Genomic DNA, 19949 nt, shown 5'->3' with positions numbered 1-19949 from the left:
CTCCGGGGTGGGTCGAACAAGGGGGCCAGAACCCAGACAGGCGAACCTGACCAGCCAGCCTCCCCTAACAGGTGGGGGGTTAAGGGAGGACAGGTTGTCGTCTGCGAAGAGTGAGCCTTTAAGCCTGCTGTGAGGCAGTAGAGAGACGGGCTGGAGGAGAAGCAGGTCTGCCTGGCCGGCCCAGTATTAATGGTTTAATATACAGGTAGTAATGAAAAAAGGAGAGACCGGCACTCATGGTAGGCTATATTAAATTGGGCAGAAAGAGCATTAATATACAGGTAGTAAAGCTCTCGGAGTCGGGGGGGGGGGGGGGTGCTTACCTAACAGGGCTGGGAATGTCTCCGAGAATAAGACGGGTATTCATAGGTTGGCGAGATGTGTGTTTTATTTCAAAGGTTATGAGAGAGAGAGAGAGAGAGAGAGAGACAGAGAGAGAGAGAGGGGAGAAAAATCCAACCTTGTTCTTATTTATAAGTGTTAATGGTTTCGACTCCCAGGGCAGCCGGTGCTCTTCCTTGCGGACGGGGCAGGGCCGCTCGTCAAGACGCGGGCAGCAGCCCTGGGTGGCTTCCAGAAACAGAGAGAGGGAGGAGAGCAGAACCAGCAGGCAGGAGATGATGGAGGAGAGGGGGAGAGGGAGAGAGAGAGGAGGAGGAGGAGGAGAGGGTTGCGTCTAGACGGTCAGGATACGTGTCTGCAAGCCTGACGATAGATAGTGGATGTGCGTGTTGTTGTGCCTCTCAGTGTGTGTGTGTGTGTGTGTGTGTGTGTGTGAGATGTGAAGATGGTGGCTGTGGGCCCTGGGTGGACGTCCAGCCTTATAAAAGACCATCGGCGCTCCCGTTAAGCCTCTATCATTCCTTCCATCGCTGTAAACGACAGGAGCGAGGGAGGAGGAGGAGGAGGAGGAGGGTCAGACGGTCCCATCTGTCTTAGTGATCCACACGGAGACAGCGGCAACACAGCGGGGGGAGGCTGTGACCTTCACACACACACACACACACACACACAAATGCATGTGCGCGCACAGCCACACACACACACGCACGCATGTGCACACAGTGGCTGCAACTGTGCGTGTGTGTCTCCTCTCCAGCACCTGACCGTCATTCTGACCATCGCTCCTGGCTGTGCAACACCGATCTACAACGACAACGTACTACAGAATAATGTGGAGGATGACGACACAAACCTGTCCAGATAGCACCATATCTAGATAGCACCATATCTAGATAGCACCATATCTAGATAGCACCATATCTAGATAGCACCATATCTAGATAGCACCATATCCAGATAGCACCATATCTAGATAGCACCATATCTAGATAGCACCATATCTACACAGCACCATATCTAGATAGCACCATATCTATATAGCACCATATCTAGATAGCACCATATCTAGATAGCACCATATCTACACAGCACCATATCTAGACAGCACCATATCTAGATAGCGCCATATCTAGATAGCACCATATCTTGATAGCACCATATCTAGATAGCACCATATCTAGATAGCACCATATCTAGATAGCACCATATCTTGATAGCACCATATCTAGATAGCACCATATCCAGATAGCACCATATCTAGACAGCACCATATCTAGACAGCACCATATCTAGACAGCACCATATCTAGATAGCACCATATCCAGATAGCACCATATCCAGATAGCACCATATTTAGACAGCACCATATCTAGATAGCACCATATCCAGACAGCACCATATCTAGACAGCACCATATCTAGACAGCACCATATCTAGATAGCACCGTATCTAGACAGCACCATATCTAGACAGCACCATATCTAGATAGCGCCATATCTAGATAGCACCATATCTAGACAGCACCATATCTAGACAGCACCATATCTAGATAGCACCATATCCAGATAGCACCATATCTAGACAGCACCATATCTAGACAGCACCATATCTAGACAGCACCATATCTAGACAGCACCATATCTAGACAGCACCATATCTAGATAGCACCATATCTAGATAGCACCATATCTAGATAGCACCATATTTAGATAGCACCATACCTAGATAGCAACCATACCATTCATCCAACCTGAGAGAGAGAGAGAGAGAGAGAGAGAGAGAGAGAGAGAGAGACACAAGAGGAGAACAAAGCGATGAGGTCATCATTCACACTGTGAACCCTCAAGTCTTTCCTTCTAAATAAGGGGAGAGGGGAGGGCCGGGCGAGGCAGAGAGCGCTGGCTGACAGAGCTGCTGTAACTATCTGGACTCAGCAGTATTGATGACAGCGTACGCACCGGCACGGTGACGCTAGCGAACACTAGCGTGCACACACACACACACGCGCACACACACACACTATAGCGTTATCAGGGGCCACACACAGTTCCACATATCCCCATATGGGCAATAATTAAGGCCTTCCCCTCCTCTCCTCCTCTGTAAAGATGACAGGCCTCACAGTAGATGCGCTCAGACGCAAACTATGGGATGACATCAGGCCGATACGAGCCCCAGAATAAGCTAATCTAATTAGCGCTATCTCTTTCGCGAAACACTAACTGTTATGACAGGCGGCTGGAAGGGTTTACACTGGCTGGGTAGAAACCCTGCTGGAGTCAAAGAGTGAGTCAGTCGCCATCGTTTACACATCCAGCCGGTCTCGGTCTTCCGTTCCGGTGCCGCGTACGGCACCAGTCAGCACATTTGTGACAATCTGTATACTCTCTTTCTTTCTTTCCCTCCCTCTCTCTCTTCTTGTCCTCACCCTCATCTCCTCTCTGTCAGGTGGGTCCGTAGAGATGCCCGCCCGCAGCGACGGAAGCCCCCGCCGGGACGTCGGCGCCCGAGACGGACCGGGAGGAGAGGGGGAGGAGCTCCCCCGGCACCCCGCCCCCGCGACGAGGCCCCGCCCCCGGAGGGAGGAGCTAGAGGGAGGGGGAGGAGACCTGTCCAGGGACGACCTCCTCTTCCTCCTCAGCGTCCTGGAGGGAGAGCTGCAGGTGAGCGGGCGCCGGACAATCGCAAACCGCGTCGTACGACGCCGGGCGTTTCCGTACGACTCGCGGCGTTCGGCTGTTGGTGCGGCCCGCGTAAAACGCGGTAGCCTAGCGACGCTCGTCAGCATAACGTCAGTATCGACGAGGCAGCTGTACGCAGAACGGGACGCGCCGCGGAAAGAGAAGGCCGATCGCCAAAAGGACAGGGGTGCGCGAAGCCTCTGAGGAACCTTCCGGAGAACCTCCCCCAGAACCTCCGCGGAACCTCTACACGGCCTGCGACAAAAATGTATGAAGCAAGCGTTTTGCTTACACGCTCACGTCAGGTTGCAATCGTCGGGGGACATGTGGAAATGATAGGCCTACGTGATCTGAAGTCTGCCAGGTCACTCGCTGACCACCCACATCACACATGCTTTAGTCTGCTAGTCTAGTCAAGACGGTGATTAAACTTCTCAAGTCAGGAGCCAATCACCACGAAGGCCTGGTGGAAATTACTAGGCTTCGGCTACACACACACAGACACCGTGATTCATCCTCACCGACACTGGGTTCCATTGTGTCCATGACTAACACACACACACACACACGCAGCAGCTGGGCACGGAAAGTTTGCCAAATCCGCGTTCTCCGTTCGCATATCCGCGGTCGTCTCACGGCATCTGTCCGTCATGCCTCTTCACCTCCTCCTCTCGATCTGTCCGTCCTCTCGTCCTCCCCCCAGGCCAGAGACGAAGCGATGGCCGTGCTGAAGGCGGACAAGATGGAGGCGGCCCTCCTGGAGGCCCGCTACGGCGTCGCCTCCCCGGACGGGGCTCTCCGGGCCCTGCAGAGAGACTCACTCCGGGCCCAGGCTTGTGGGGCCCTGCCGCAGCAGGCCCCGGAGCCAGACGTCTATGAGAAACCGATGGCCCAGGTAACCAGACACAACCGGATAGAGGAGATCCACTCCCGCGGTCTGAGGAAAAGCCCGATAGAGATGTCATGCAGACAGACAAGGCAAGAGAAGACCCGTCTAATCCAATAATCTCTCCTTCCTCTCTCTCTCTCTTTCTCTCCCTCTCCCTCTCCTCCCCCTCTCAGCTGAGCTGGCTGGTGGAGGCCCAGCGGAGGGGGTCCAGGCGCATGCTGGAGCAGCTGCTGGAGGTGGAGCGCTCCCACGGCCGCGCCCTCTGCAGGCTGGAGGAGCAGGAGAGGAGCCACAGGGCCTTCATCCAGAAGAGCGACGACCTCACCAGCCTGCTGGAGCTGGACCGAGAGAGGTCGGGGGTCAAGGGGTCAGGGGTGATCCTCAAGAGGGGAACTCGGGGAGTGTCTAGTAGTCACTGTAGACTAGGGGAGCGACAGGTCAGCGGCTCTGGGTCCTTCGAGAGGGTCAGACAACGCAGATCCGGGGGGTTACGAGCCGATAGACTTGAGCTTTGGTTATGCGTTCCGCGTGACGTACATTTCGTCATCAGAGGTTGTACGCACACGCTGTGTGCGGACACCCTCGTGCCTTTGTTTTTTTGTGACCGTGTGGACCGCCCCTATGCTACAATCTACTGCTGCGGATCTACTGCCCCCCTCCCCCCTGTCCACGGTCAAGGTCCTCCAAATGGCTCCCCATGGCTCCTGGAGGCCCCCAGCCTTCCTCGTGTCCAGCTCCTTCCCACTCTTAGCCCTTTTCCACCAAAAGAACTCTGGTTCGTGAACCGGTTCGTTTCAAAATCCCTGGAACCTTGGTTCTGTCCAGAGAACGGGCCCGGGTTTCGACCAGTTTTGAGCCGAACCGTTGTACGCCAGCCCACTCCCATGATGTCGTCACGGTTCGCAGTGAAAAACCTACTATTTTGTGGTGCCGGTTCGGAACCAGCTTTCGGGTTCCCGAACTCATTTCTTTTTAGTCGAAATGCTCGGAACCATTCAAAATTAGGCTCGTGAACCGGCACCAAACCGGTTCCCTCTTGGTGGAAAAGGCCCATGTGTCGTTAGCTGTCCCCATCCAGCCAACCCCACTTACTCTTGACTCTCGGCTTTCTGTCTCACCATCTCTGCTTTGAGGCATTCTCTATGAGCCTGTCCTGCTAAGTGCGCTTTCTTATATGATTCACTTAAATATCATATTAGAGCCCTACAGGGATAGCTAACACATAATGGTCTACCATATAGGCAACTCTACTGATAGTCATGTCTCTTCTATGAAGTCTTTAGCTCATGTTTATTGCTCTGTAAATGTTCTTAGCCAATAGACATTTCCCAGGAGCTTGCTTGATCGTCTCGTTGAGAGAGGTCAGGGAAGAATATTTACAGCTCACCTTTCTGGCCCCTGGATGAAACTGTTTTTTTGCCCCCCCCCCCCACCCCATGCGTCCTCCAGAAAGTACCGGTTGTGCGACCCGCTTGGGAGTATAACCAAGGCTTGAGGTCAGAGGTCAAACGGGGCTCCTCTGATAAAGCCAAAGTACTACTGTACAGTTAATGCAGTCTTTATATACAGGTACAGTAACTACCAGGTCCCAGCAGAGCACTAGTCTAAAACGCACATCTTAGTTCTACATCAGACTCTGGGTCGCTTCCAGGAAACCGTCCATGTAGGTCGGCCAATCAGAGAGCTTTCCCTGGACTCCTCCAGCGTTCCGTCCATGGCCGAGTAAGAACGCAGACTACTGTTAGCGTGTGCCTCTGAGAGAACGAGAGAGAGAATTAAAGAAATATCTATGTGTGTGTGTGTGTGTGTCCTGGACCTCAAGCCTCAGGCCTGTACTTAGCGCTCCAGCCCTCAGACATGGCCCATTACCTCTCCCTCATCCCGGTCCCAGTCCTGGTTAGGAGGGGCTTGCTGGCTCTCCCTCGTAAAAACAACAACACAGTGGCTACTAATTACAGTACACACACACACAGGCCCAATGGGCACCTTCTCAACGACCCACCCTGATCTGTGTCCAGTCGACGGTCCACTAGACACAAACACAATCAGGCTAACTACAAATAGTCTGTGTCTAGCTTTTAGACTACAACACACACACACACACACACACACACACACGCTTGGTGATCCATGGTGATTAATGTAATGGTAGACAGAGCGTGTTGGTGCTGTCTGTTGTGTGGTGTTCACACTGTTACTCACACATTCCTCGGCTGCCAGCGCACACACACACACACACACACACACACACAAGCACACACACACACACACACACACTTTGTCTTTTCATCGATGGACCTCCACTAAGCAGAGCCTAAAACACTAATGTGTGTGTCCAACCAACCAATCATTTCCCTGACAAGGAGACCGGAGCTGGAAGGTACAACGGACATAACCTGACTGTGGTTATGTGTGTGTGTGTGTATGTTTTGATCAAATGGGCGAGCTAGAGAGGTTCCTGGCGAGGGTGAGTTGAGGACAGGGTGGAGAGGGGGAGGGGGAGGGGGGTCTGGACAGTGGGTGAAGATCAAGTGCTTTATCTTCTTGACTCTCCCCCTCCGTCTTTGTGACGGTATCTCTCCAGTCTGTCTGTGTTCACACACTCTCTCTCTCTCTCCCGTCAGGTCTCTCTATCCATCATGCGCCCCTTCGTCTCTCCGTTTAGCCTCAGAAATGACATCACTCAGGTGGAGAGGACATTCCGGGGGAATGAGATAAAAGCTAAACACACACACACACACACACACACACACACACACGCACGCATGGTCGGACAAGCATACACGCACAAGTTACAAACACACACACGCGCAAACTCCCACACACGCACAACACGTTCACCCACACACTCTCTCTTTCTCCCGCACGTGCGCACACACACACACACTTGGTCACACACACATACACACCCAAGTCACAAACACAGACCCGTACGCGCACAGAATGATCCGTCTCATCTCTCTCCTCATGCTCCAGCAAGCCGGACGTAGACAGAACGGCTGTCGCCGCCGTGCCTTGTGGGTAAAACACGCTCAGACACAAGTCTCAGGGACAGCAGGAAAATAGGCTACGTCTGGCCTTTATCTATCCTTCCTTCCCTCCCTCCCTCCCTCCCTCCATCTCATCCTTCACACTTGCATCTGCAAGAAACTAAAGTCCGGAGTGCTTCTCCCACTCTCTTCCTCGCCCCTCTCTCTCTCTCTCTTTCAATCCCTCCATCCTTCCCCTCCCTCGATTGAGTGAAGAGAGGCCCTTTATCGCTCCAACACCATCCTCTCACTATTAATACAGACTGACTAGGTCTATAGGCAAGTGTTTGAGGTCGTTAGCGCGCGTGTGTGTGTGTATGTGTGTGCGGAGATCACAGACTGCTGTGGTGGTGCTCTGTAACACTCTAACACTGGTCTTGGTGTGCGGTGTGAACCATGGCGTGCTCCAGTGTGATCATGGTTGCGTGTTAACATGTGATTACATGTGTCTATCAGAATGCAGGGGTCTGGTGGTCGAGACCTCACGCCATCACAGCCACGCTAGGAGTCTGACCGCGTTTCCCAAGACCCGTCAAAGGACTGATGGGCCCCTAATGTGTTAAACACACACATATGGGCGCGACACACACACACACACACACGCACACACATACACACATTATCCTTGAATGCACACTTTCACAAGCACGCACGCACTCGTGCACACACACACACGCACCAAAAAAAGTCTTTCATGTTCTCTCTGATGCTTCAATGGCTGAAAGGTCACACATGGAGATACAAAGAGGCAGAAGGCCTGATCTTGCTGTTGCAGTGAAAAATGGCAAACCTTATTTAAATATATAAATAAAGTTTGAAAGAGCAGTACCTAGAATAAAGGGGACCTGTAGGAGTCTAAGATGGCAGCTATGGCATGTCTAACGCCTTCATATACAGTATTGTTACAGTACCTCCACCCCAGCAACAGCGCATGGAGAGAGGCATGTTTTTAGTGGCATGTGTTTGTTTGTTTGTCTTTTAGCAGGATTACGCAAAAACTACTAGACCGTTTTTCACAAAACTTGATGGAAGGATGTAGCACGGTCCAACGTAGAACCCATTCAATTTGGGAGCGGAACGGAATCCCAGGCGGGTCCATGAGCCTCCCAAACACGGTCGGCCATTCACTCCCATTCATTTTTTAGACCAGGTTTACGCAAAAACTAACAGACTGATTCTAATGTCAAAGTCGACTTTATTTATAAAGCGCTGTTTGTTCATACAAACAAATGTAGCACACGGTGCTTTACAGAATAATTAAAAACAGTTAAAATAGTAGATAAAAATAAGAGAATGAAACTCGACAGATAATGAAACTCGGTGGAGGGGTGTAGATCGGGTCGACTAACAACCCATTCGATTCTGGAGCGGATCCAAATCACGGGGCTGGCCATTCACCTCCATTCATTTTTTTGGTCTTGGGCTACGCAAAAATTACCGGACCGCTTTTCATGGAGCACGGTTGGTGGACGTAGCACGGGTCAATTTTGAACCCATTCAATTTCGGAGTGGATCCGAACCGGGCCCATCTGGACCGGACTGGATTTGGGCCTCTGCTGGTAGTGCTTCCATTCGGTCAAACTAAAGGATGGTTTATGAATCTGACCAACGGTTGGTAACGGTGGGACACGAGTATGACATCATGCGAACGCGCCCCGGCGTCGGGGATAGGGGGCTTCCGTTAAATTCAAAGCGAATTCGACGCAAAACAATCGGAACGTGTTTTAGAGATTGGCAGAGCTACGGTAGCTGGAGGAGACCGGCTAGCTAGCAGCCGACTTGTGCTTGAACCCTGCAAGAGAGCCAACTGGAATCACAGAGCGGTCTGATACAGAACCACTACATCTCTCCAAATTATACCCCCAAGAAAAGTGTAGGAGGCACGAGGAGGGAGGGAGGGAGGGAGGAGGAATGGGGATGGAGGGAGGGAGGGAGGGTAAAGGAGTTAGCTAGAAAGATAGAGGGGGTGGTGTTCAGAGAAAGATAGGGAGGGAGGGAGGGAGGGAGGGAGGGAGGGAGGGAGGGAGGGAGGGAGGGAGGGAGGGAGGGAGGGAGAGAGAGCGACAGAGAGAGAGCTAGAGACAGACAGAGAAAGAGAGAGATTCAGAGGGAGGGAGAGAGAGACAGGGGGGGAGAGAGAGACAGACAGACAGGGAGAGAGATACAGAGAGAGAGGGAGAGAGAGACGGGGGGGAGAGAGAGATACAGAGAGGGAGTGAGAGAGAGAGAGAAAGAGATACAGAGAGGGAGGGAGAGACAGACAGGGAGAGAGAGAGAGATACAGGGAGAGAGAGAGAGAGAGAGAGAGAGAGAGAGAGAGAGAGAGAGAGAGAGAGAGAGAGAGAGAGAGAGAGAGTGCGCGAGAGAGAGGAGAACCCGTCTCATGTAACGGAGCTATTACACGCTGGTCATGTTTGAGGGCTTTTCCTGGAAACGCCTTTGAGGGATCCAGTCACGCATGTAATTGTGGACAAGCAACGAAGCAGCCAGCCCCTCCTTTGAGGGGAACGGGACCCCAGTGCACTCTCCGTCAGGGGTCAAGAGCGCCCCGCGTCTCAATTCTACACCCGTCTCTCCCTCAGGCCGTGGTTTCGTCGATTCCACTCCGCGAACGCCAAAGCATACAGAGGGACCGGTTAGGGAGCCAAGCGCTTGGCCTACACCCATCCCTATGCCTCTGAACTCGCTCCTTGGTAGGAGGGTGGAGGGCTGGAGGTCCTGGGCGGGGCCAGGTACCGGGGAGGAGGGCACGGTGGACCCTGATTGGTTCTGGATCTGGGCCTCAGGCTGACAGGAAGGGGTCGGATCTGATTAACCCGTCATGTTACTGGATTTGGATGGATGTCACATGGGTGACTCACTCTCTCTGCTCTTACACTGTGTGTGTGTGTGTGTGTGTGTGTGTGTGTGTGTGTGTGTGTGTGTGTGTGTTTGTGTGAACAGGCAATGACTAACTAGCTTTAGTTCCCTGTTGACTAACACACACACACACACACACACGCACACACACACACACGCACAAACATTCACTAACAGTCCAGTCTTTATATATATATAGAGGTTTCCAAGTGTGTGTCTTTGGGCTGTTGTGGGAATGCCTGTGTGCTGACGCCATGTCACAGGGGACATATTTCAGCCCTAATTAGGGACTTGAGGCTTTAGAGCAGCGAGGAGAGCGCAGTCCACTTCCTCTTTAGGGAGTTAGGCAAAGTTTGACCAGCACTCTGCCAGGCTAAGCTCCTAGAGCACAAATGTTCTCTGGGGAAAAGGAAAGCAGTAGGCAAAGCGAGCGTGTGTGTGTGTGTATGTATGTGTGTGTGTGCTTGCGTTCCTTGCTTCTGCAGAGCAGCTTGCATTGGTTTGACCTGCGATAAACCTCTATCTATCAGAAAAACGAGAGGAGATAGCAGGAGTGGGAGAGAAAGTGAGAGAAAAAGAATGAGAGAGAACGAGAGAGATGGAGGGGCGAGCACAAGAGAGCTGGAGAAAGAGAGAGAGAGATGAACAGTGAGAGAGGTGAGAAGGGCAGCGAAGTGATGAATGCTGGGAGAAGCTGAGAAGGGATCAAAGAAAAAGATGGGAGCTGAGAGGATATAGGAGAAAGAGAAGGAAATATGGAGAGAGAGAGAGAAGCGAAGAGAGGGATGGAGAGACAGGGGGGAGGGAGGGAGGGAGAGAGAGAGAGAGAGAGAGAGAGAGAAAGAGAGAGTGAGAGAGAGATGAAAACACATGTGGATGTAATTGTGGGCCAATGATGACATCATCTCCCAGTCAGGTTATCAGGCCCCGGGCACTGCAGCTCTTCAACACAAACATGTGTCTCCTTAAACACACATACAAACACACATGCACACACACACACACACGGACAGTTATGACCATGTAGATTAATAGTCAGGTCAAACCCAAACTAAACAATGAAGATTAGATAGCCAACAGGTTTAGGTAGTGCACTTGATCCTACAGACTGAAAGATGAAGTTGCAGAGCAAGGTAGCCTATAGATCTCTGTCTCTCTTTGTCTGTCTCTTTGTGTGTGCGCGCGCACACACACACACACACACATGCGCGCACACACACACACTCTCTGTCCTTCCCATCAGCCTCTCTAGCATGGCTGTACCATGACCTCATCCTGAATGGGCTAATATCCAGCAAATGTGGACACACATACGCACACACACATACACACACGCAAACACCCATCCACCCAAATGCACACGCCATGTACACAAAAACACACAACTGTGTACACTCACACACATCCCAAGTGCACACTCAGACATAGAGACACACACATGCATGGCCGTACACACACACACACACACGCACACACACACACACACAGAGCAGAGGAGGCTGTACATTACAGTGCCTTATAAGGTCTTGCTGATGATGTAATGGGCGCTGTGGTCTGCCAGCAGAGCTCAGTGTGCAGAGCACTTCTCATAATGTTTGGTTTTCCGGATGGAATGTCCACATAGCTGGGAACGCCGGGAGAGAGAGAGGTGGGCGAGAGAGTGCAGATGGAATGGGATTTAACCTCAAAGGCTTGACAGACACATAAGGTAGGAACAATACCAGACAGACAGACAGACAGACAGACTGATGATGACAGGACCATATGCTGGAGACTTTTCTATTGGCTAATTGATTTTTACAACTCTCGAGCAATCAATTTAAACAAAGGGTTGATTTATTTTTTATTCTGCGCTATCTTGGTGATAACCAAAGATAGGACGCGAGGGACTGCTCTAAATGGTAACTGTGGAATCTCAGAGATGCTACAACACAGAAAGTTAGACAGAACAAAATAGCCAGGACAGCTTGCGCAACGCACTTCCAATGAAGTCTGAAACATCTGTAATAATAACATGACATGGTTGCATGGTGAACATACCGTAGAACCTCACTGCAATAATTAGCAAGGAAATCATGAGATCATGTTTTTAGGAGAACTCAAGCACAGTATTACAGCAAACTAGTACTAGCAAACCAGCAAATTCGGAGCCCATGTGTGTCAATGAGGAAAATAATCTTCAGGGGAAATGGTTACAGTGGCTTCCTTTAAATCTCAGCCTTTTTTATTATTATAGCGACGATTCAGAAGTATCCAGATAATTAGGCTTAACTTGAGCATGTGAGTCAGTGTGCGGGTCCCCGTGTGTGTGTGTGTGTGTGTGTGTGTGCGTGTGAGACAGTGTGTACAAGTCTATGACTAAGTCCCCAAGTAAGCGAAACAAAATAGCCAGAAATCTCCAGCGAGCAATTATGGCCATCAAAAATTTGTTAAAGCAGTGAAACCCAGCAAATGGCAAGGAAGCGCACATAAAACAACCACTTAAATATTTACAGAGAAAATAAACTGCTTAATTGCACTGCATATCAATCAAGACGAGCCGGTCCCTCTCATTAATATACCTCTAAAGTGGAGAGTTTAGATGAGCTCATATAACCCACTGCAGGCGCGCTAGCGAGGACAGAGCTGCCGACTTCTAGGCCACGAGCATTATGCCAAAGACACAGAACTATCTATGAATATCATAACGGTTAAATGATTACACTGACTGCGTGTGTAGCGGTCCTAGTGGAGGCGGTTTGGATCCGCACTCCCCTCAGATGTTTGCTCTGCTCGAGTTGCTCCCTCAGATGTCCTCTTGGCCTAATGGTAGGGGAACCGACTTGTCTAGCGTTAGGCTACACTGGCTAACCCTGCCCTTCATCCATGCATGCCTCATGTTCAGAGACCTGGAGTGAAGGGACTAGGTTGGAGCCAGCCTGTAACTGCTTGTGGAACGAGGGGAATTCCTGCCCGTTAGGTGTGTGTGTGTGTGTGTGTGTAGGGTGGGGGGGGGGTAGAGAGGGTGCTGAATTGGGGCAGATGGGGTGTTAGGGTGCAGACGGTCGGGAATTCCAGGGCACTCCAGGGTAAACGAGCCCCTTAATTATCTGATAGCTCCCTACTAGGGCACCATCTGGGATGCCAATCATAACATCCTCTCACACTCTCACACACGCACACACGCACACACGCACACAGTGGATGAGGCTGAAAAAAACACCGAAGCACAAGCACACACACGCATACATGAATGAAATGAAACATTAATCTGACAAATTGTGATCAATGAGAAATGAGAACCTGTGTTCATTTCTCTCCCTCTCCAAAGACTGAAGCTGCTGTTGGTGCAGGAGAAGGCCCATCTGGAGACGAGAGAGGAGGAGAGCCAGAAGGAGGTGTCTGCCCTACAGGAGGAGCTGGCCAAACTCAAGCCCTTTGCACTTCTGGTCGTTGACGAGCAGCACCGTCTAACCAATCAGCTTGCGGAGCAGAGCCAGCGCGTCCAACAGCTGACCAGCATCGCCGAGGACGCCCAACGGGAGCTCGACTCCGCCCTCTCCCGGGCGCAGGAGGAGGAGCTTAAAGCCCTTAGTCTGGAGGCCGAGCTCTGCGACTTTCGCCTGAGCCAGGAAGCCATGACCGCCAAGCTGGCCGCCGAGGACGCCCAGAACCAGCAGCTCCGCCAGCGCTTGGCCGTCCTCGGCCGTCAGCTGGACGAGCTGGAGGGGACGAGGGACGCCCTCCGGAGGGCGGAGGAGGAACTGCAGGAGCTGAGGGACCGGGTGAGCCGGCGATGCGCGGAGCGGGACGAAGAGGACGGTGGAGAGGAGGCGGCCGCCAACGGCCTGCTGGCGGAGGTGGAGCAGCTGCGGAGGCGGGCGGCCGAGATGGAGGGGAGGGACGGCGAGATGGTCCGCCTGGGCGACCGGTGCCGCGACCTTGACCGCCGGCTGGGAAGGGAGGCCAGCCAGGGCAGGAGCCTGAAGGCGGAGGTGGAGAGGCTGAACGCGAGGATCGGCGAGCTGGACAGGGTGGAGGAGGCCCTCGGCAGGAGCAGGCAGGAGGGCGGCGTGCTGAGGAGCAGCCTGGAGAAGGAGAAGGCTGCCGCCAGGCTGCTGTCCGGGGAGATGGAGGCCCTGCGGGCCAGAGTGAGGGAGCTGGAGGCTGTCGAGGGTCGGTTGGAGAGGTCGGAGGGCACGCTGAGGCAGGACCTGGCCAAGCTGCGCACCCTGACCGTGGTCCTGGTGGAGGAGAGGAAGGCGATGGCCGAGAGACTCCGACAGGCCGAACACGGCCCCCTGCTGGGGAAGGAGGGGAGGCCCCAGGCCGAGAAGCTCAGAGAGGAGAGGGACAGGGCGCTGAGGTCCAACGCCGAGCTGGAGGAGAGGTACCGGAGCGCTGAGAAGGAGAGAGGGTTGCTCCGGACCCGGCTGAGGACGGAGGAGGACAGGAATGGCGACCTTCACCTCAAGGTCAACGCCATGAGGAAGAGACTCGAGGTCCTGGAGGGCAAAGATGGGATCGAAAAGAGGTGCGAGGCGAAAGAGGAAGGGAGGAACATCAGCCGGAGGCACCAGGAGGAGGACAACAAGGTGAAGGAGCTGAGCCAGGAGGTGGAGAGCCTGAGGGTGAGGCTCTTGCAGAAGGAGGTGGTGGAGGAGGAGCTGATGAAGGCAGAGATGGAGTACGAGTCCCTGGAGAGGAGGTGCACCGAGGAGCAGGAGAGGAGCCGGTGTCTGACGGAGCAGCTGGAGGAGGCCAGGAGGGAGCTGTCCCGGTTCCAGCTGGCCGAGAAGAGGAAGGACGAGCCGAACCAGGAGCACCTCCTCCTCAGACGACTCCAGGAGGAGCAGGTCAAGTCCAGGCTCCTCTCCAGGGATGTGGAGGCGCTCAGGGAGAAGGTCCAGAGACTGATGGGGACCGAGGAGTCCATCAGCCGGGTCCAGATGGACCACACCGCCCTGCAGCGGAGGCTGGCCCAGCAAGAGGTCAGGAACAGGGAGCTGGCCAGAGAAATGGAGGCTCTGACCCGCGAACTGGACCGGTACCGGCGCTTCAGCAAGAGTCTCCGGCCGGGCGTCAACGGACGGCGCTTCTCTGACCTCCACCTGCTGACCAAGGAGGTCCAGACCGAGCCTGAGGAGGCCGACAACCTCCCTCCTGACTACCGAAGCCTGGCTCCAATGGTGGCCAATCGGAAATTACTGGAGGCGGAGCAGGAGGAGGACCTGAATCACAATGAGGACCGAGTTGTGCAGAAGAACGCCTCTCCGCTCGCCAACCTCAACCTCAACGTGCACAACAACAACGCCAGGCGAAGCGGCATCCCGCTGGCCAATGGGAAGGGGCCTCACCAGGGCCCCGGTAGCGGGCAGGTGTTGAACGCCAACCTGGTGAAGAAAGGAGACGTGGTGTTGACACATGCCCCGGGTCAACCCTTACACATCAAGGTGACGCCAGACCAGAGCCTCAACACAGCTACTCTGGAGATCAGCAGTCCCACGGCTGAACACGCCGCATCTTACACCAGCACCGCCATCATCCCCACCACCGGAGCCCCGCCCAAACAGAGGATCACCATCATCCAGAACACATCTATGTCGCCTACCCAGGTGAAAATCAGGAGCCCCCAGTCACCAGAGGGGGTGTGCAGCCTCGACAGAGTGCTCTCACCCCTCTCCAGGGTCACAAGCCCAAACTCCTTCAGGTCCGGCACGCCCGACCACGCCGGCTCCCCTGTCCAGATTGTAACGGTCAGTACCAGTTCGCCGGAACCCTGCGAGGTCATAGGTCAAGCCTTGTTCCGGGTCACTCCGGAGAGACAGCCGAACGGGTGGCACCTTCAGAAGTCCAATAGCGCCGGGCCAAGCATCATCACCACTGAGGACAACAAGATCCACATCCATCTGGGGAGCCCCTACATCCAAGCTCTGAATGGTATGGCCCATGGCGCCGCCCAACCGGGCGGACCGTACCACTCCCCTGGCCAGGAGGCGAGGACTCAGGTGCTGACAAATGGCTGCCACGTGAAAGGCAGTAGCAAGATCACCAGTAGCATCACCATAACCCCTGCTACCTCCCCAGTCTCACATCCCCCACACATAACAGTAAGTGGCCTCTATGACTAAAACCCACCACCTTCAGCCCACTCCCCCCCTCCCCTCCCCAACCCCCCTAATAGGCTCAGCCCATTTAGTCCCCATCACCTTCCAATGCCTCATAGACTACCTTTACCTCAAACGGCAGTATTAGTAGTAGTAGCAGCAGCAGTAGTACGTTATTGATTGCCAGAAATTACTACTAATAAGCAGTCCACAGCATCAGCCCCAAACCTGCCTGACCAAACACATTCCCCAAACATGCCTGCTTCTGACCAAACACGTTAGCCTTCCAGTAACAAAGGTTTGTGGTTTGAACCATATACTCGGCTGTACCTTACAATTGTAGCAAGCTCACAATGTGCCTTTAGCTTATCTAACTCTCACTCACTGACCGGAACGGACACCAGTCTATTCGAGTGACAGAACCAGACTACAGTGGATTTGACAAGCATTTCACTACTCACAAAATGTGTGCTTATTTTGTTTGAAGTTATCATTAAAAAAGTTTGACCTTCCTTGGTTTTATCCTATTGATTTTTCATCACTAACAAAATGGTTTGTTCTGTGTTTTATCTAACTGTATTTCGAATGCCTAACTGCATTTCAAGTCAAGCAACTTTTGTAATTAGGGTAGTGATATCAGTGGGGCTGTGATGAAAGATCTACAGAATTTAACTTCCCAATGGACCGCGCTACACAGAGTTGTTGGAAAATTGTCAATTTCTGCAAAACATTGACCATTTCCAAGTCTCAATGAGACCTTTACTCAGAGGCTTTTAGCCTTTTACCATGAGCTGGAGACACACAGAGACAGGATTAATGGTTCAGAAAGAGCAGCAGTAAATTCCAACATATGCCTGCTTGGCTCAGTTAAGATTCATAGGCTGATGTCACCACTCATCTATCTCAACCACACCAACAACTCCAGAAACCAGTGTGTGTGTGTGTGTGTGTGTGTGTGTGTGTGTGTGTGTGTGTACGTGCCTGTCTCTCTGTGTAGCCTACATCTGCAAAGTGTGTGCATCTGTGTGCGCTTGAGTGTGTGAGTCAATGTGTGTGTTTGGATGATACACTGGAAGACAGCCCAGATCAAACACAGCATGTCGGACACAGGCAGGCAGGACTATGGGAGACTGACTGAGCCAGGTGAAGACTCATTCTGCAGAAACTACCCCTGTGCACACAACACAATACAACATTCATTATTTTTGACAAAATAACAATAGGTTAAACCACACAAATACATAATTAACTTCTGGAAGATGGCAACACACACACAAACTATGGAGAACACCACCTTGCAGGGACACAGACATGAATTAACAGCTAGATAGATATTAGCTAAGAGAGACCCTACACTCCTTCCAGCCAATAGGTATCACTTTAACAACTTCCCAGGGGGGAGAGGCTAGCTGGCTGGAAGCCATCCCAGCAGACTGACTGATGATGACAAACTTGGAGCGTTTTCCACTCTGACATCACCGCCTGGCGGGGGGGGAGTGGGGGGGGGGGGGGTCGAGGCCAGAGCGGGTGTTTGACGACAGTTTGGACTGATTATAGCCTGCCGTGACTGAAGCCTCATGGGAATGTGCAGAAGAGTGTGACTTTGGGGGAAAGAACGTTTTGGTCACAAAACACGTCCCATCAGCACGCACGCACGCACACACGCACGCACGGACACACACACGCACACACACACACACACACACGCACACACACGCACACACACGCACACACACGCACACACACACATCCTCTCTGTGCTACTGCTACCCATAGCCTCCCCTCTTTTCCAAGAGAGCTTCCCAGTTCAATCGTCCTCTTCTCCGATACCACATATACCGTAGCAATTCCCTTTTCTTCCCTCTTTGTCTCATGTGAGGCCCTCAGACTCTCTTCTTGATCTTTCAAACCCCGTTCCTCCTCCCCCTGTTCCCTCCCGCTGAGAAGTGAGGGTGGGGATGAGGATGAAGGAGGGACGACTGATTATGACACACAAATTCCCCAACGTGACACACACACACACACACACACACACACACAGGGACTTATTAATGCGTAGAGAGATTATAATGATCTCTTTTTACAGTTCCGCTCATTCACAGTCCTCAGTCCTCCAGGACTTCCATATAAGAGCCTGTTCCATGAGAGCTCTCTGGATGCTAGGCCTGTTGGTCTTTAGTGGATGATCAAGTATTGAAATAACTGGAGAAGATTATCTAGTTAACATAATATTGGCGTGTGTGTGTGTGTGTGTAGGTGTGTGTGTGTGTGTGTGTTACATCAACCCTCAGTATTAGAATACTGTATAGAGACAGACAGAAAGACAGAAGGACATACAGACAGACAGACAGACAGACAGACAGATAGACAGACAGACAGACAGACAGACAGACAGACAGACAGATAGATAGATATGAACTGTACCACTGTAATGTATTAAAATGTAATCTGAAGTCTGACCTGTTTGTGTTATCCAATCAGATTCCTCTGGAGGCATTCCGGAAGCCAGGCCCCACCCGGATCCCCAAACCCAAAGGCTACAGCCCACTCCAAGGGACAAACAGCACTGCTAACACTGTACAGAGTAAAGGAAAGCCAGCTACCGTCATCCACACGGGTAAAAACCCTGGTCAGAGGATGCGCAACAGGACCAACTCTACAACTACGTCAACATGCTGAGCCCAAACTGTTATAGGATACTCATCATCGCAGAGAAGCCAGAATACTTCCTAACGGAGTTAAAATACCTTATCCCGGTTATCTTTATGTATTAGCTGATGCAGCCGTTGCATGCAGCCACTCTCAAACCACTGAAGTGAAATGCTGTGTACCCTAATAAATGTGTATCTTTAGTAAACCAATGTTAAGCTGTCATTATGTTTGACTGCCAGTTAGCCTTTCTAACCACATTTCAGGTGGGAGTGTGGCAAAATGTAACGTGATTGATTCACTGCCATGATGAGACTAACACTGCCCTCTGCTGGTAAACTCCATACATATTTTACAAGACAACTATGGTCTTGAAAACAAATCTACCGATGTAGGACATAGTTATAGGCTAGTACCACTCAGTAGATTATGCATTTACATTGTGTGTGTGGCTGGGTAAAGCAAGCATACAAGGAAAGAAGAACAGAGAGCAAATACCCTAGCTTGCATCTAGACTAGACTCTAAACTTCAAGTCCCATAATGCCATTCGGCATGTCTACCGCACAGCCCAAGCTGACAAACACGTGTGTTGTTTCACTAGCTAACGTTATATTAGTGATGTTGCTAGAAGCTTAGGAATCACTACATACATGAACACACACGCTATTCATATGAAAGCACGAATGGCATGGGTGCTTCGGCCCAAGGACAGTAGGAGACGTAAGATAGTATAGCTAACTTTAGTTAGCCAACTACCAGGCATAGCTAGGCTCACTGTATGTATTGTCCCTGTTCCCCTCTTTTTTATTCTTACTACTTGCATCTAGTGCTTTTCGTTTTTCCCCCCAACTTTGCTGTAATTTCCATTACTGAAACCCTTAATTCCCCCCTAGGGGAATCATTAAAGTATATAGGCTAGCTCTAGCTTGTCATGCTGGCTACGCCGATATGGTTATGATCGCTACGACATGAACAAGTTGGAATAAAAGACATGAACAAGTATAAATAAAAGCCAAGTCGGCATTAGCCAGATAAGTGAGTGTCTCTACCTGAATTGCCTTCTTTCTCCCACCACACATCGCCCAGATCATCTCCCATGTTCAGCCTCGTTGATCCAAAACTACCGCGGTCTCTTTAGGGGTGTATTCAAAACATCAATTCTGCAACACTACAAGGAAACGTTCAAGGCGCAACTATTCGCAACACTACGATTTTTATTTGATGTGTACGGAGCCCCGGAGTGGCCAAATTAATCAAATCGTGGGAACGTATTCGTATCTCCTGCGCACGCAATAGCGTTTCAAGCGCTCAGCAGAACGTGGGTTCGTGAATATGGACTCTTCGGAGCTCCGTTAGACGTGATGCTACTCATGTATGTGTGTGTGATATATATATATATGTGAGTGATATATA

The 19949-nt window shown here is 51.8% G+C and overlaps 2 protein-coding genes across 2 annotated transcripts in view; one reads left to right on the top strand and one right to left on the bottom strand.

Moving 5' to 3' along the window:
• The window catches only part of cmss1 (cms1 ribosomal small subunit homolog), a 34344-nt gene extending 14675 nt beyond the window's left edge, over positions 1-19669 (bottom strand). The window contains exon 1 of the mRNA XM_084451679.1: positions 19586-19669. Within this exon, the coding sequence (XP_084307805.1) occupies positions 19586-19634 (49 nt within the window). The 5' untranslated portion in view covers positions 19635-19669. The remainder of the gene's footprint in view (positions 1-19585) is intronic.
• On the top strand, positions 2805-18565 carry LOC311319893 (filamin A-interacting protein 1-like; the record flags this gene model as incomplete). Its single annotated transcript, XM_084451523.1, has 5 exons — positions 2805-3005; positions 3727-3918; positions 4086-4264; positions 13111-15889; positions 18368-18565. 5 exons carry the CDS (start codon positions 2805-2807, stop codon positions 18563-18565), a joined length of 3549 nt encoding a protein of 1182 aa, XP_084307649.1.
• Positions 19670-19949: the final 280 nt, after the last annotated feature.

Source organism: Borostomias antarcticus, assembly GCF_949987555.1.
Source record: "Borostomias antarcticus genome assembly, chromosome: 17".
NCBI lineage: Eukaryota > Metazoa > Chordata > Actinopteri > Stomiiformes > Stomiidae > Borostomias > Borostomias antarcticus.
This window is presented reverse-complemented; position numbering and strand designations above follow the sequence as displayed.